The sequence below is a fragment of the Xylocopa sonorina genome, chromosome 6 (genome assembly GCF_050948175.1).
Source record: "Xylocopa sonorina isolate GNS202 chromosome 6, iyXylSono1_principal, whole genome shotgun sequence".
NCBI lineage: Eukaryota > Metazoa > Arthropoda > Insecta > Hymenoptera > Apidae > Xylocopa > Xylocopa sonorina.
This window is the reverse complement of record NC_135198.1, coordinates 4,606,427-4,623,687: the sequence shown is the minus strand read 5'-3', so window position 1 is coordinate 4,623,687 and position 17,261 is coordinate 4,606,427. Positions and strand designations below refer to the sequence as shown.

At 38.1% G+C, this 17,261-nt stretch overlaps 1 protein-coding gene across 1 annotated transcript; it reads right to left on the bottom strand.

Moving 5' to 3' along the window:
• Window positions 1-5,699: 5,699 nt before the first annotated feature.
• Window positions 5,700-7,508, bottom strand: Cpr19 (cuticular protein 19). Its single transcript, XM_076896233.1, has 3 exons — window positions 7,388-7,508; window positions 6,846-7,115; window positions 5,700-6,147 (listed from the first exon to the last, which is right to left on the bottom strand). The coding sequence occupies exons 1-3, from the start codon at window positions 7,400-7,402 to the stop codon at window positions 5,719-5,721; spliced, it is 714 nt and encodes a 237-aa protein (XP_076752348.1). The 5' UTR covers window positions 7,403-7,508; the 3' UTR covers window positions 5,700-5,718.
• Between the last annotated feature and the right edge of the window lie 9,753 nt (window positions 7,509-17,261).

The window sequence follows — 17,261 nt, the reverse complement described above, 5'->3', positions numbered from 1 at the left end:
AGTACCCGCTACCCAATGTACAGGTTTGTTCTCAATGCTATTATATATATTTTTGGCTCGTTTTATTTTTTATGTTTCAGGGGGGGGGGGATCTAGTTTATGTGTTCTACGATCTGGAAATTTTATTGTTTCTAACATATGTTTTTAAAATTATATGTCTTAGCACTCTGAGAGTATATATATATATATATATATATATATATATATATATATATATATATATATATATATATATATATATATATATATATATATATATATATATATATATATATACATGTTACGTTACGTTACGCGTAGCTAAATAGTTTTATAGAAAATATTACTTGATTAAGGAATTCGTTTTAAATTCAGGTGAAATATTTATATTTTAAAGAAATACGAATATTTTTCTTTTATTTAGTGATCGTAATGGCTGCGTATACAGCGCATGAATATTAAGATTATCTTCTAATTATGTGATTCTTTTCACTTCCTTTCTTTTTTAAGTAAATCTCGATGATCTTCCAAAGGCGACGTATTATTAACCGCATTATCGATTTATAATACCAAACGTGTAGTTTTTACTGCGGTATAGCGTAAGTGTTGACAATATTACCGAAACGCAACCATCCCCAGATATTTATATTTTTCATCTATTTTACAGCAGGTAGATTTTTATTCTCCCTCATTTTTACTATATTTCTCTTACTGTACGGTTGATGTCTCGTTTATTGTTACGATCACATCCTTTTTACCTGACGTATCAGTATGTACTTAACCAGGGAATTGTTGCAACTTGTTGCAATTAACAGTAAAAAGGAAACAGCCAAATGCGTGCGCGTACTTACGAGCTCGAGTATGTCTGAAAACATTTGTAAAATTCCTTACGATATGTTTTATCGAACTGCAATCGAATTTTGCACAACAATAATTTTATACGTTGCTCCTTCTACGAAGGATATTCGGTTGCTCTTGGAAGAAATTTTAAGGGGTGATTCCATGAGCTAAATTCAGTCGAAAATTGAGAGTAACAAAATTCCATTTGACGCTTCGTTTTCAATTAAAACAACTTTGATAATTCGTGAAGCACGCACGCACCAATGCTAAGAGTCCAGTGCCATTACGATACGTGATAGAAACCCTACATAGTTGCGCGCAGCCATTTTTGCGGCTAATTTTCAAAGTCGCTTTTCTCGGAAACCAAGCGTCAAACGCAATTTTGTTATTCTTCATTTTCGTCTCATTTTAGCTTATGGAATCGCTTCTAGTAATTTCTTTTAGGACCAGTCCAAGCACTCTGTGTTTTAACGTAAAAACCATCAAGCTAGAATATCCCTGTACGATATTAGCTCATGCTCCACGAGAGACGGTGCATTGTGAACAAACTCTTTTCCAATAACTACATAGGACTCGCATCTACAGCGCTTACTTCCTCTCGTCTTTAGTATAGAACATTAGATAGTCACCGCGAGCTAAATAGTGTCGCAACTGCCGTGCCTCCTGCCTCACGTACGAACTGAACTCTTTCGGCTTCTTTTCAATTCAAATTACTTCCAGGATGAACGGTGCCTAAAATGGTATACTTGAAAAAAAAAGAAAAGCAAAGTCTACCGTTAGGTATATATTTTGTATAATTCTAACTAGTGCAATATAGTATTAATCGAATCGACAATAGTTGTGGTTGTTGCGGAGAGAAAACGGAGAACAATGGAAAAGAAGAGAAAAACGACGGGGAAAAGATGTGAGACGTTTCGTGAATAATCTTGAATGAGAATATTTCGACGGGTAACGAAGAGAAAATACAAAAATGCGGGCCTTTCTTCTAACACGGTTGACGAGAACATTTTTTACATAGTTGTATGTATTTAGAATTAGCCACGCGTTGGCACGTCGAGCAAGGAAATTGTTCGTCTGGTAATTTACTCTAGACCAGGGATGAGCAACACGTTTCTTTCTTTTTTGCAATTGGATGCCATTGAAGATTTAGTAAATTGTACATACTATAAAACTAAGAGACGAAGAGATACGCGAACGTCTCGCTTAATCATGACTTAATTGATTTCTCTTTTAGTCAGAATTTGCGAACTTCATGGCTTGCTACGCATTGTATTCTGCGCTTAACTAGCAATATTAGACTGGTGCGAAATGACGGTACTTTCTCGATAACTGCGTGACATTCAAAACTGCATTAATGCAGTTAGACCGAACAGATACGATCTGCGAGCTTGATAAATTTACGACCGTCGGTTTGCCTGTAATAATGCAACGATAACTTTTTGCGTTTGTATGGAATTTGTAGTAGCACACTCCTGAGATCCTTCTGATTAAAATCGAGCAGAACACCACATAATTTGGAACATATATACCTATTTAATGTGTAAAATACAATGAATCGTTGTTCTTTATTAAATAAGTAAATGCAATCCAAATTATATCGCGTTTAATCTCATTTTAGTTAGAAAAGTATCATCAATGTGAATACAATTTTCATCAAGGAAAAATTGTCAAATAAAAGTGTATCATCGTCGCATTATTGCCGTCGCAAGCCACAAGTTGCTCAGTCCTGCTCTGAACACGCAAGTACGAGAGCGTCGATTTTCATCGTCGTGGAAAATTGAAACAGCTGAACGATATTAAACGGACTTTCACACTTTTAAATGTCCGCCAATCGATTCTGATTACGAATCCAATGCTGGCCAGCATAAGGCTACGATTGAAAATGATACGAAGACGCAATTATAACAATTGGTTTGCGCTCTGATTTTCACGAACAAAGAGCATTAGGGACTGGTACGTCGAAGTGTGTACCGGAAATGATGCCTGCCATTTGCACGCCGTCGATGAATAAATTCTTAGAGATCAAAATGATATATCTGCCTGAATGTCTAGCGTGATCCACGTTCTCTTTCTCTGGGGTGATTTCTGTATCTCTTCTTTTTTTCTTTTTTTTTTCTTCTTTGAAAAAATAGAATTCGCACGCGAAACGTAACACGAATTCTCGCGTGCAACGATCGCGAATCGTCTCGGTACTTTGTACGATCGACGAGAGTGGAATACCGTATCTGATATAGACGTATAGTGCCTTCTCTCTGGGACTTATCCGAACTTCGCTCTGATCATTTGAAATTGAACGTGTCGAGGAGGCACATTGGCATAAGAATTTCTAAATAACGATAAGCTAGGTTAATAGGGATAAGACGAGCGTTATTTCTTTTCTCGTTCCTTTACTTCTTTTTTTTACACCCTCTTTTTATCATTATCGTTACTTTTGCTCCGAGGAGTGAACGTTTGATGCCACTGCCTCTAATAGCAGCTGTTTCTTAGACTACTTTTATACTGTTGATGTCACGCGCAGCTAATCAGAGTCAGTATATTACTGCCATAATCTCATGAAACAAAATGTATAACCAATATACCTTTCTAAATAAAACACGACTGAAAAAGTAAAACATTGATGATTAGTGTACAGTGTATGGCACGATAGTTCGATTTCATAAAACAAGATTTTCTATCCGTTTCATTTTGTAGACAGCAGTTGTATCAAATTAATATTCTTCGCCAACTTCTTTAATTAACAATTTATGTATCTATTTATCGATTATTATAAAGAATACGTTTGTAAACTGTTTACTAGCAAACTGGAAGAAATGATCGACTATAGACTTATACCTGCAGAACCTCCTTTGAGAACCAGTTGGCGGAGCCTACGCGGAAACGCATTGAAAGATCAAAGCCGCGAATTCGTCATAATCGTGGCTGATTTACATAGACGGGTACGACAATCGAACGGTAGAAAACACGTTGCGGCGAGCGCGTAACACGGATCTGTAGGGCAAGCAGCATGACTCTGCAAATATGTAGCAGTCGATGGTGGCACGTTGCGTCCAGTTTGCTGCGCCCGTTCAGCGACAGATTTAAATCGACGAGCGGACTTTCCTTCGAACGACGAACGTCGACGCGACGTGACACGAAACGCCACGGTATGCGTTTCTTTCGGGCTGCTGGTAAGGTTATCGAGTTCCTGGTTCGATACACAGCCGGTTTGCCTTGCCGCGCCCGTATTACGGACGTTGGTAAACGGACGCGTCGCGACGAGCCGCGTTTTCCCCTTCGCGTATAGGCCTCTGCATACTGTGTTATTTGCGAGCCGGAATAATGAGATAATCGCCCCTTTGTCTGACGCTTCCCTTCCGTTTTTACTTGGAAGATGCTGACAATTCGAGCCCGCGCAATTTCGGACGTAGCTGCTCGAGGAGACGCGCGATTATGCGGCACGCGATCCTGGATAATGGGAGTTTGGTAGAAATAAAAATGCACCGCTTGGATTTGTTGAACAATATGATTGATTGGTTAGGCGAAATTGACGTTGGTTCGTCTATTTTCTTAGCAAAGTATTCCATTGTTTTCGTAATTATTTATTTATTCGAGACATTGATACATAAAAAGGTACAAACATTAAGAGTAAAGTGTATATGTTTTAGTTCGCATTTTACAAATAGATCCTTTTTTTTTGTGTACTTAATTCTAAGCAATCGATACAGTAATGAGCAGTTATTCGAGAAATAAGTCGTACAGCGAAGACACGCGCGTGAAGAATAGCAAAGTATAGAATAGTAAAATAATGAGATCTATACGGTCTTATATCAAGTTACGCTAATTTAATTCTTATTTCAGTAAGAGAAATTAATTTCTATAAAGTACAGAATATATTTAAGTGGTATTTTAATTGCGGGAATAAATTATATGTATATTATTATCTGTACCTCGAGGTAAAGTGTCGTGTTTCCAAGGTTTTCCAATACCAAGTTATCATTTTTTTTTCCAGTGTATCAGGAACTTAAATTGTATAATAGCGAGGCATCGTGAGTCCATCATTATGACTCACATGCCCAAGCCGCATGCAGTTATAGTAGGGCATGGTCCACGCCCAAACGATCACGTATCCTCCCTGTCGGGTCGTGGGATCCTCCGTGGTTTGTTGCAATACGGCATGGGGAAACCTCAAAGGTTGCTAAATGAAAGTGATGTGACCCAGAAGTGCGCGGGATAGCGCTCGTATTTGCAGAAGAAACTGCTAAACAAAATGTAGGGCGTCGACCAACCTAGTTGTTCGAGAGATAATCCGATTCGTGAAATACCGAGTAACTTGTTCGCACGGTGAAAAATTGATATAAGAGGTAGCAAGAGTTTCTAAGAAATCAAAGAAGTTAATTACTTGAAATTCATTTATATTTGCAACGTGTACAAATAAAACAATTTGAAATGAACGCGAAAGGAATTGGACGGAAATCAATGTCGTTTAACCGATCAGCCGGCATATATTTCTACGATCTCGCATTCGTTATAAGCAAAAGTGTCGTATGGACGAAGAAATCTACCCCAATTAGCGAGATAAACGTACTAATCTGTTCGCCACGTTTCCCTCAGGAATTCCTTCTGAAATTTATGCAGTCCTTCCTAGGAAGTTCAACTCGTTCACGCGAGCAGCCTTGCGGTAAGATCATGGACAAGGCTCTGGTTACCTACAATCTCTTAATTACGAATGCACGCTCGCCTATAATTTAATATCCGTTAATCATTACCCCCTCGCATAGCTCGCAAAGAGATACAAGATAAACAAAATTTCCCGCCTATTTAAATTTCTTTTACCCAATTCATCATTTGCATTCGCAACTTCCAAATGTTTACCTCCACCCCCTCTCTCTCTCCATCCCCCTAATTACTTAATTGTTCCACTTAACTTTTACTGAACGTGTAAGAGTACCCGTCCGGTGTCCTGTTGAAGTCCAACTTTCCTGGCGGGTAAAACCTTCTCGGCGGTGGCGTTGTTATCGCGTTGTACTGCGGCAAAGGTCGAGCTGGGGGTTCGTATTGCGCCCGTTGGTTGTACGAGGGGATGGGCCGAATTTCGGGTGGCGGTTGAGGTCTAGGTTGGTACTGCGGATGGGGTCTGGGCTGATATTGCGGTTGAGGTTGGTACACTGGTTGCGGTCGTGGTTCGGGTTCAGGGTGCACCTCGTACGACGGTTGACTCTGGCGTTGGTATTCTGGCTCCGGATTGTAACGCGGTGGTTGGTAGTCTGGCGGGTTGTATTGCGGCAGCGGCTCGTAGTCTGGCTTGGGCGGAACTTGCGGGGGTGGAACGGGAATGCCGTCCCCGGAAGCCTGTTCGTTAACGGGAAACCGACGAGAACGTGGAGTGGCGGTAATTTTTTATTATTTCAAAAATATTGCCCATTATCGTCTAGCAAATTATTAATTTAATAGGATGTCTTTTCTTTTTTGTGGTTTTTCATTTTAATTCTATCGTTAAGTGAATTGTTTCTTTGGTTACAATTTAGCTTTCAGTACTTAAGATAGTTCTGTAGGACTAGTTAAGTTTCGGGAACAATATAGCTGATCGTATACAAGTACATTTGTTATCATTGTTATAATTGAGTATTAATTGCAGATAGAATATTAGATAAAAATTTGGGATTGAGGGTTGTTCATAAATATTGTAAAATTGCAAGAATTATAATAGACCCTTAAATAAATGTATTATGGTTATCTCTGTATTACTTAAATTATAGTTGAAGCTGTGGATGTGTGACAGCATGGAATTCTGGTTTCGAAGTCACAATTGCGAAAATTACTTGTGCAATCGTATGAGACATTCGCGTACAATTTGTCAATCATGGTGAACAACGGTATCATGAATTGTATATAGCGCAAACAATTTCCAAGAGCAATATAATTAGTAAAACAAATTCTCTTTGTAATTAAAACAAAAATAATATCATATAAAATTGTCCAATAACAAAGATATAGTCGTTAAGGTGTATTTAATGACAGAGATCACAGTATAGTGCATTGTAACCTACCTGGAAGCCATTCTTTCCAGCTGTGTACGTCACCGTGCGCCTTTGTCCCGTTGGATCGACGTAGGAGTAAGACCCACGACGATTTCCGTAGACGTCGCTTTCCTCTTTGAACTCCACGCCATCCTCCTGCTTGTAAGCGGCGCCAAAAGTTCCATCCCCAGCCAAATATCTTGCGTCGCTCAAAATTGCTGCTTGCTGGGGTGGCGGTGGTTGGTATTGGCCAGTCGACGATCGACACGAGATTAACGCGATCGTGCAGAAGAGTAATGCCTGAAAATGCAAACATTGCGTTTCAACGATGATATTATTAATTAATCGATGCGTATGACTTGTTGAAAAATTTCCTTGGCAAAAAGAATTATACAAATTATTCTCATAATGTGGAAATAGAATTTAAATGATTTCCACTGAGAAATTCGTGCAAATTAGGAATACTTAAATTAGGGACGCGTACAACTTTTGTCGCAGCAGCGCATAATTAATTGTATAGATTAGTGCGTTATTAAATGTATGGAGGCAAAAGTTTAGATATTGGTACTTACGTATCCGATGTTCATAATGGAGAAATAACGAGAACGGGCAACGGGAAGAACAACAGTGGCCGAAGGTTCGTCGAGAGGGGCGTTTTATACGGCGGATTGGATCACGTTGACCTGAGGAGACCTTGATGGCCGCCTGCGCGCCCTGGCTGCTGCAGAGTAATGCAGATTGCACTATGATCTTCTACCACGCCTTTCCATTGCCACTCGGCTTTTCTCCTACTATTCTGCGTTGACATTTCTCGGTGCAACATTTTCCGTGACTTGCTACATGTAATATTTGGTGTTTAGGTGAGAAACGTGTACCCCCTGCCTCGAAGATAATAATGTTCATTAGTGAATTCATTTAGTGGCGTTAAGAGAAAGTCTAAATGGATAGTAGATCAATTTTATTACCAATTTTAATTTTGCAACTAATTTTATTAAATGGAAATAGAGGGTGCTGTAACTTTGTAGTGTCCGTATGTGAGTCATTCCTGTCACTCAAGAGACCCAATACTCTCTGCACCCTGGCTCAAGCCAGAGATTTCCTCACGTCTGTAGAGTACTTTCGAGTGACACATATGATTTATTAAGTGTAATACTTGTGGTCATGACCATTCTCCTCGTTTGCCAAAATCAGTGATAAAACTACCTTTTTCTGTCAAATTGTGGACCTCCAGTTCCAGCTTCGTGCTCTTTCGCTCCAGTATGCATGCTTACAAGAAACTACATCAAAGACTCCACTCCTCACCCCTTTAGGGCTTTAAGGAAAATTCTCTGCCATTTTTGAAATTCGGAGCTAGGTTTATGCGAACTTTTTTGCTGCTTCACAGGTATAGCATCAGCAGTAAAAATTTGTTGCACGAGTAGTGAATCACCCTGTATATTACACCTCTATTGCCTTACTCACTTCGTTTCCACTCCTCTAGCCTTCTTTCTGCTTCTCTCTCTCTCTCTTATCTTAATTACAGAATTTTAGAGTACTGCTGATTGAGTAAGATATATTATATCTTCCGCTTTAGAGGTAAGAGAGAGAGAAATATATATAGGAAAGCTATAAGAAAGAGTGAGACAGATGATACTGACCTTACTCGAGAACTCCTGGCGCCATCTCTGCAAAAAGTGCTCAAACTGGTCGCACAGCGTTATCGACAGCGAAGTGAACTTCTGAAATCTCGTGGCGACATCTCTGCAGAAAGGACTGAGACTAATTACCGACTAGTTTCAGTGCTTATTCGAGAAATGGTGATAGTGCTTTAGTAGTTTACTTCGCTGTCGATAATTATATGTGACCAGTTTGAGCACTTTTCACAGAGATGGCGCAAGGTGTTGTTGAGTAGGGTAGGTAACATCTGTTTCACTCTTTCTTATAGTTTTCTGATATATCTTTCTCTTTCTTACCTCTAAAGCGGGAGATATAATTTATCTTACTCTTTCTATTTAATGAAAATTAAAGAATTTATTTATTTAATATATACATATGCGGACAGTGCAGAGTTGTAGAACCCTCTATTTCCATTTAGTAAAGTTGGTCGTTATAATTTTTCTGTAGAAAGCCGCGTTTAGGGTTAAAAATGAAATTAATCCTTTGAGTGCTATGAATGCATATACAGTTCACCTGCAGTTTTCACCATTTCACACAAAATTTCTTTGCTTCCGTGCGGCGGAATAAAAAACTGATTATACCATCAGGAAGCTTAGTGAATAAAGAAGATTTTGCGATATATACTGCCCTCCATATCTAAAAATAATTAGTTAAATAGAAGATCAAGGTTTTCGCAATTTACCAATATTGCCTTCAGAGATAAGTTTAAACTTTTATTACTCCCCTAGTTTTCGAGTTTTAAGGTAAAATAGGAACTATTGTAATAGGAAATTTATTGCTCTTTACAATATTGTTAGTCATTTTCTGGTAGGACTTGCGGTTTGGAAGATGCAATCAATAATATGAGCGAAACTGCTGCTCCTAGTTTATATGAACCTTTTTGTTGCTTTTGAGGTGCAATATCAGTTGTAAAAATTTATCACACGAGTAGAGAAGCACCCTGTATAATTAAATACATTAAAATAATATGTTGATTAGCTAACTGCTCTTTTCTTTCTGTTACAGCTATCACAAGAGTCCCCTCCAATTAATCAGCATTATTTCAAGATTATAAGAAGAGAGAAGAGGAACAGGAAGAAAGGAAGCAATAAGACATTACATTATTAATATAATATTGTTGTATATTACTTTTAACAATATATTATAAGTTCTTGGCACAGTTTAGTTGTAATTTATTGTATATTACATTAATTTTATTGAATAAATCAATTTAAACGTAATTCAACAAGTTTTATCATTTACCCTCAACACTTGTTCCACCTATACCGCTCTACTTGCCATTTCTTGGAAAATGACGTCACATCCAGGAATCGCCGAAATTCCTGGAATTCTCGATGACGTCATTTCCAAGAAGTGGCACAATTCGGATACCTCCTCGCATATCATGTTCTCCTGATACAAAGTCGAAAAATCGGGTCCGCGAACGAAAAATCGGAAATGTATCAGGAGAACATAAGTGGTGAGGAGGTGTGCGTGCCACTTCTAGGAAAATGACGTCACTTCCAAGAATCGCCGGAATTCCAGGAATTCTCGATGACGTCATTTCCAAGAAGTGGCAAAACTCGGATACCTCCTATGACGTCATGTTCTCCTGATACAAAGTCGGATTTTCGAGATTTTGTTCGAAAAATCGGAAATGTATCAGGAGAACATAAGTGGTGAGGAGGTGTGCGTGCCACTTCTAGGAAAATGACGTCACTTCCAAGAATCGCCGAAATTCCTGGAATTCTCGATGACGTCATTTCCAAGAAATGGCAAAACTCGGATACCTCCTATGACGTCATGTTCTCCTGATACAAAGTCGGATTTTCGAGATTTTGTTCGAAAAATCGGAAATGTATCAGGAGAATATAAGTAGTGAGGAGGTATTCGTGCCACTTCCAGGAAAATGACGTCACTTCCAAGAATCGCCGAAATTCCTGGAATTCTCGATGACGTCATTTCCTAGAAGTGGCAAAACTCGGATACCTCCTATGACGTCATGTTCTCCTGATACAAAGTCGGATTTTCAAGATTTTGTTCGAAAAATCGGAAATGTATCAGGAGAATATAAGTAGTGAAGAGGTATTTGTGCCACTTCTAAGAAAATGACGTCACTTCCAGGAATCGCCGAAATTCCAAGAATTCTCGATGACGTCATTTCCAAGAAATGGCACTATTGGGATACCTCCTATGACGTCATGTTCTCCTGATACAAAGTCGGATTTTCAAGATTTTGTTCGAAAAATCGGAAATGTATCAGGAGAACATGACGTCATAGGAGGTATCCGAGTTTTGCCACTTCTTGGAGATGACGTCATCGAGAATTCCTGGAATTTCGGCGATTCTTGGAAGTGACGTCATTTTCCTGGAACTGGCACGAATACCTCCTATGACGTCATGTTCTCCTGATACATTGCCGATTTTTCGAACAAAATCTCGAAAATCCAACTTTGTATCAGGAGAACATGACGTCATAGGAGGTATCCGAGTTTTGCCACTTCTTGGAAATGACGTCATCGAGAATTCCTGGAATTCCGGCGATTCTTGGAAGTGACGTCATTTTCCTGGAAGTGGCACGTATACCTCCTATGACGTCATGTTCTCCTGATACATTGCCGATTTTTCGAACAAAATCTCGAAAATCCGACTTTGTATCAGGAGAACATGATATGCGAGGAGGTATCCGAAATGTGCCACTTCCAGGAAAATGACGTCATCGAAAATTCCTGGAATTTCGATGATTCTATGAAGTGACGTCATATTCCAAGAAATGCCAATCTTTCCGGATTTCCTAAACTTCGAAGTAATTTTACAGTGAACAGGTCGATTTTTAACGAGATTCTCTCGCTTAAGGATTGGAATTGGTTATTCTAGGACTACTGGTTAGGTTCATAAATGATTAAACAATTAATTGACTATGATTAAACATTTATTAAACCTCTTGTACAGGCTACAAGTCTTTTTATAAGTTAATTATTATCAAAATATATTTATAAATATATATACAACACAGTGTATCCTCCTAAGTATATGTTCTTCTTTAGTCTTGATGAAGAAGCCAATGACTACTGCTCCAGGAAGTCCTGGCTTTGCATACCTCTTTGCAGGATTGTGAATTATGTGAATGGTTCACATTTAGTAATGGAAGAAGTAATTAATCCTGTGTCGAGCAGTATTCCTTATATTCCTGATTGAAAATGTGTTACTCCATTTCTGTGAAGAAATCCAGTTCCTCTGCATAATCTTCTTGCATCCTTGCAAGTGGAAGGCGCAAGTAGAAAACGGAAGAAATCTGCGCAGACAATTAAACACATTAATATCTAATTTCAATGTATACTATTTGACTTAAATCATATGCAAAGTTCGATAGAATTGAATAAACTTGCCAGAAAGTATAAACGAAGTAGTATAAAAGAGCTATTTGACTTAAATCATATATGAAATTCGATAGAATCGAATAAACTTATCAGAAAGTATAAACGAAGTAGTATATAAGGGCTATTTGACTTAAATCATATGTAAAATTCGATAGAATCGATTAAACTTACCAATGAGTATAAACGAAGTAGTATATAATGGCGGTGTACTTAAAAATACTCCAATATTTATTTAATGTACATATAAAGTACACGCAAAGATACTCTTCCCGAATAGTAAGAAGAAAAAGTTCCATTGAAATTCAATCACTCGTTTAGATGCCAAAAAAATAATACTTTCACTAATTTCAGAGGGACATTAATTTTAAAGAAAGACACTCGTGACAAATTTCTAACTATAATGAACTTGTATTGCGTACCTTATCTTCAGGGGAAGGAATAAACCGCTAATTAAATGTCTGTTTTCCAAACGAAAAGTGATAACATGTGCTCGCACTATTAATTAGAGAAAACGCAGTGTAGAATTCTGAACATAATAGAAATTACGATCAAATCAAAAGTTTTCTCTCAACCAAATAAAAAGGAAGAAGAAAGTATCTTCTTTAACCAATCCACACACTCGCAACCAACAAAAATTGATATCATATATAAATAATAAATTGCAACAAAAGCTGCGAAATATTATTTCTAAATCTCTTACCATACTAAATAAAATTTTCTGTCACCATTGATGATTGTCTTCGCCAAAATGGAAGCCAATAAAATCCACCAGACCCATCAAAGATTTCGACATCGTTCGATCACTAATTTATCGATTCGAATTAAGGTCGATTACCATTTAAAATTAACATCGATCGCTGCCTTCGACCACGATTTTCTACAGTAGCTGAAGACACGAACATCCCAGAAGCAAACTCGAGACAAGTGGAGGCTCTAAGCTGTCAAAATTTTGGTCTCCCTCTAAAAGAAGACCAACTCAGAGGCCAAAAATTTAACATTTTGTTTCTAGATTCTCTCAATTATTTTCTGGAGGGTTTTTAGAACCTTTTTGGTTAATTAAAAAATTTTTAAGTTAAGATACTTGAAGACCTCGAGGTCTTTTCGTGACTGTTTGCTATTTGGTGCTCCTGCGTGGCTGCCAAGTCTGCTTACCGCTTAATCCGCCTGTGGAACATCCTCGAGCGCCTTTAATTATCGAATTCGTATCGATATCGTGCGGCAGGCACGTTAATAACGATCGACTTCCTACGCGATTCGCTATCGAACCAGGAAATGCAATTAATGCTGGAGCTAGGGCCTGGGAAAGAACTGGGAGACTTGAATAATCGATCTTTATTCCGATGATCGTTGCGGCTGCATTTGGTATGGAAACGATCGCGAACTATCGTCTATCGGCGTATTCTTCTTCTCTGAGAATGTTCTGATCACGATCGCTTCGATGGATGCCGAAGTAATTAAGAAATTTAATACGAAACCCAACGAAGGAGATGTTTATCTGGTGTATTGAGTAAAATTGAGTAAAAGTTATTCGAGCGAAAATTGTAAAATAATATTTCGTACTCACTGAGTTTATAATATTTTAATAGAAAGTGTGTGTTTATATGGAATATTAGTAATAAGTTTTGTTAATCGATATTTGAACGTCTGTAAAAGATTTACAGCCCCAAATCATCAAATTTTTAAAATACTTGAAAATTGGAATTAATTATGTATTGATTCAGCAATTCATTTAGCAATTTAACTTCTAAGCAATCGTGGAGATCGTTTTGCAGTTGACGTCAACAAATTAGTTTTAGCAAGCGTTATTTCTACCAATCGTTAACGAGTCTTTCAAAATTAACCGGTTAATTGCCACACGAAGTTTCTTTCGCTGCTGCAAGGAAGCACGCGCAACATCCGAACCCAGTCACTTCCCCTTTCCTTATACACCGTGTACAACCCTCGAGCACGCCGCCATTAGACACGCGTTGAAACAAAAAGCAACCAAGGAAATTGCAGGAACACGAGCATTATCTTCTCAGAACGAAAATTCCGTCTCGTGCGTTGCACGTTCCTGGATTGATAATCACTAAACGCTACTAATTGTTGCCTCAAGACCGACATCCTGCACAGCAGACTTCCATGCGACGTGAATTTCTATAACACGACAAAGATATTGCGATTATTATTTCTGTAATCGTATAAAACGATTTCTTGTACAATGCATCAAATAATAAAAATTAAATTCTCCTTAATCTTATTATTATCCTATCGACTTCTTCTGTTGCTTCCATTTTTAATTTAGCTGTAGTACATCCATTTTTAATTTAACTATAATAGTAATTATAATAAAATAATAAAAATTAAATTCTCCTTAATCTTATTATTATCCTATCGACTTCTTCTGTTGCTTCCATTTTTAATTTAACTATAATAATAACTATAATAAAATAATAAAAATTAAATTCTCTCTTATCTTACTATTATCCTATCTACTTCTTCTGTTGCTTCTATTTTTAATTTAGCTGTAGTACATCCATTTTTAATTTAACTAGAGTTACAGTTTGCATTAAAAGAAATAAATTGAGAAATTTTTGTGCACTATGCGTACCTGCACTTCGTTGCAAGGACTGCACTGCAACATTTCTGCAACGATTCCCGACTTCAGATCCCCGCGATTATCGTAACCGATCGTTACCCTCCTCTCGTCCATTTATCGTTCGTTTTTACCCGCTCGATCGAGCCACGCTCCACGGTTGTCCTTTTAATCGAGGAGTCTCGTTGCCAGCCACCGTTTCGTTCAGCAATTTCATCGCAATCGCCGGCTAATCCGTTTGCAGCGGGAAATTTGTTCCCGCTATCCGAGAGCGAGCAACCAGGCGCAGTGTCTGTTTACTTATTTCTTTTTTTCTGCCAAACAGTTCCGCGGAAACGCGGCTCTTCCTTACGACGGACTTTCTCCGGAACGGATCCTTTTTTCTCGTGCCGCCTTTCGAATATCGACGAACTTTCCTCGAGGGGTGGCGCCGTGGACGTTTTTTGGTACCGCGCGAGCTGCTACGTCCGCAGAATCGAACGATCTTCTCGATCTCTTCTCACTTCCGTTGCGATTGTTGACACTCGAAGTGTCATCGAGCTTGCGATCGAATTATGCATCGTAGAAGGCAAAAATCAGTTTGTATAGGATGTTACGAGTTTCGAGTGCTTTTCAGGTTACCGTGGCTCCGCCATTTTGGTACCAGCTTCGTTTCTGAGTTAATAGTTGAATACGAGCGATAATTGTTTGCGTTTTTGGACGTTAAAAGACTCGATTTGTCATTAAAATAGCGTCGAAATTGTTTATCGGAGATTTATATGTTCGATGAATTGTGTTCTTAAGGGCTGCCATGATTTTATTTGGCCGTTACTCCTTTTTCTGATGCTTCAACGATCTCGCGGTCGAAGAACCGACTATATGTATCGCAATGATGATTTGTTGGATAGGTTCACTGACTTATTCACGCGTAGCTAGGTGCACTCTCGAGTCTCGCTCGAGAATTCGAATGGCTGGTGACATAGCAGGCTACATAGTTGCATTTGCAAAACTGGTTCCACGTATAAGTACCATACTGGTGTGACAGAAACTAAAAAAGTGATATTTCAAACATTTAGGGCAGACAAATTAAACTGCTTCCGTTGGTTTCTCGCTTTAGCACCTTTGCTGGATAAAATCTATTGGACATTTTTTTTTTGCGATGAATAAAATTTGCTACCACTCGAAATAGGTGACGAACAACCACAAAACTGGCTGACGAATGGCAGATGTAGTATAAACAAGAAGAAAACAGCATTGTTATGTTATAAAAATGGATTCCACTGGTAAATTGCTAAATTCTTAGTGAAACTTAAATAATATCGCAGTTGCACCCTTGGCATAAGCTCGTGCAACCAGTTTGAGAACCCCTGACTCGTAGCATCTGGAATTTGAAGAGGAATTAATTGCAAAACACGCGAAGCATTGTTGGATATGCCCAAACTCGGTGAATTAATAGCATTGTTAAAATCCGCACAAGAAAATGATCGCTCGCCTCGCTTGCGTAATGTATAAAAGAAAAAAATGTAATTTCGCAAGCGTAACATCAGCTCCGACTTACATACGCGATTGCGACATCGTGGCGTAATTACCTGATTACATTTGTATCACTTACGAAACGCTAATACTTTATTGCCATTCGAGCGAAAAGGAACCATTAATGCGTTAATTACGGAGCCTGGTTGGAAATGAAGCTGACGTAGAAGTACAAATTACGATCTATTCTTTGAGGTTAACGGGGGAACTTCCTGCGTTTCGCGTTTCTGGTTCGCTCGAGGAGTGCGTGTCGTAACGGGCGCAACGAGGACCTGGCAATTTCGAAAATTACTACCATTTTTTTTCATAACCGACAAAAAGAGCTCGAGTGCTCCTTTGGGGATTGGTTTACGAGCTTCTTAGAGTTCGTTTAGAGCGTGCAACTACTTCCTTTAATAACGTTCGTACGATATTCTCTAATTTCGCTGGAGTGTTGCTGATATTTCTGCACGTGGATCGATTTAATCGAGTTTCGGTTCTGAAATCAGTTCTGTGAACTGTTCTTCTGAAATCACTACATTTCTCGGATATTTTGTTTTTAAAAATAGCTGATTGTGCTTTCGAGAAAAAGAAATATGTATATGTTTGCACATTTAATTTAAATGAAGCCTTAAGTAAAAAGAAAGTATTTCACACTTTTATTTTCGATTTTCCATGGATGAATATTAAAAGAGGTATCTTACATGTACACAAATGAATTTAGTTTGAAAGAAAATTAAAAAATTGAAGATCCAATAAAATTTTGTTTTCCATGAAAGTAATTGCATGAATATAAAATGTATTGCCTCTTGAGAGTTTGAGCGTAATTTTCAATCTGTCTCGTCGATTTTTACAGAATTCAAAGTTCCATGGGCGATATATAAATAGTTTTCCTCAATGAAAGAAAATTTCATTCAAACTCGATAATTAGACTGCTACTTCTTGTCGCTCTTTTTGGTGCACGGATTTTTGCTTCACCCCTTCGAACACTTTTACAACTGTTATTAGCCCTGCTTAATAACCGCGATTTCAGCCAATTATGGGAGATCGTTTGCACGTTCTCAAGTTAATTTCACGCGATCTGTATGCAAAAAGGAATGACTTTCATGTCTTCCTTGCAGATCATTTTGTAGAGGAAACTTTTTAATTTCTCAAAATTTTATATAGCCTAAGTACAATTTTTACTGTAAATAAAATCTGGTGTTTTAATAGATTATGAACGAATTAGTCAATTAAAACGTCTGTAGCACAGCAACCCTGCGATGCAATCATTGCAACCACTACATGCAACTGACCAACTGAAAGGACATCTGAAATTATTTCTTTAGATGTTTTGAATCGTATCTTAACTGCTTAATAAATAAT

What these genes read in the sequence shown, in the direction of transcription:
- Cpr19 (XM_076896233.1), bottom strand. An exon ending in CTGGAAAGAATGGCTTCCAG is followed by an intron (nt 6,148 to 6,845) that starts GTAGGTTACAAT and finishes GTTAACGAACAG; the next exon opens with GCTTCCGGGGACGGCATTCC.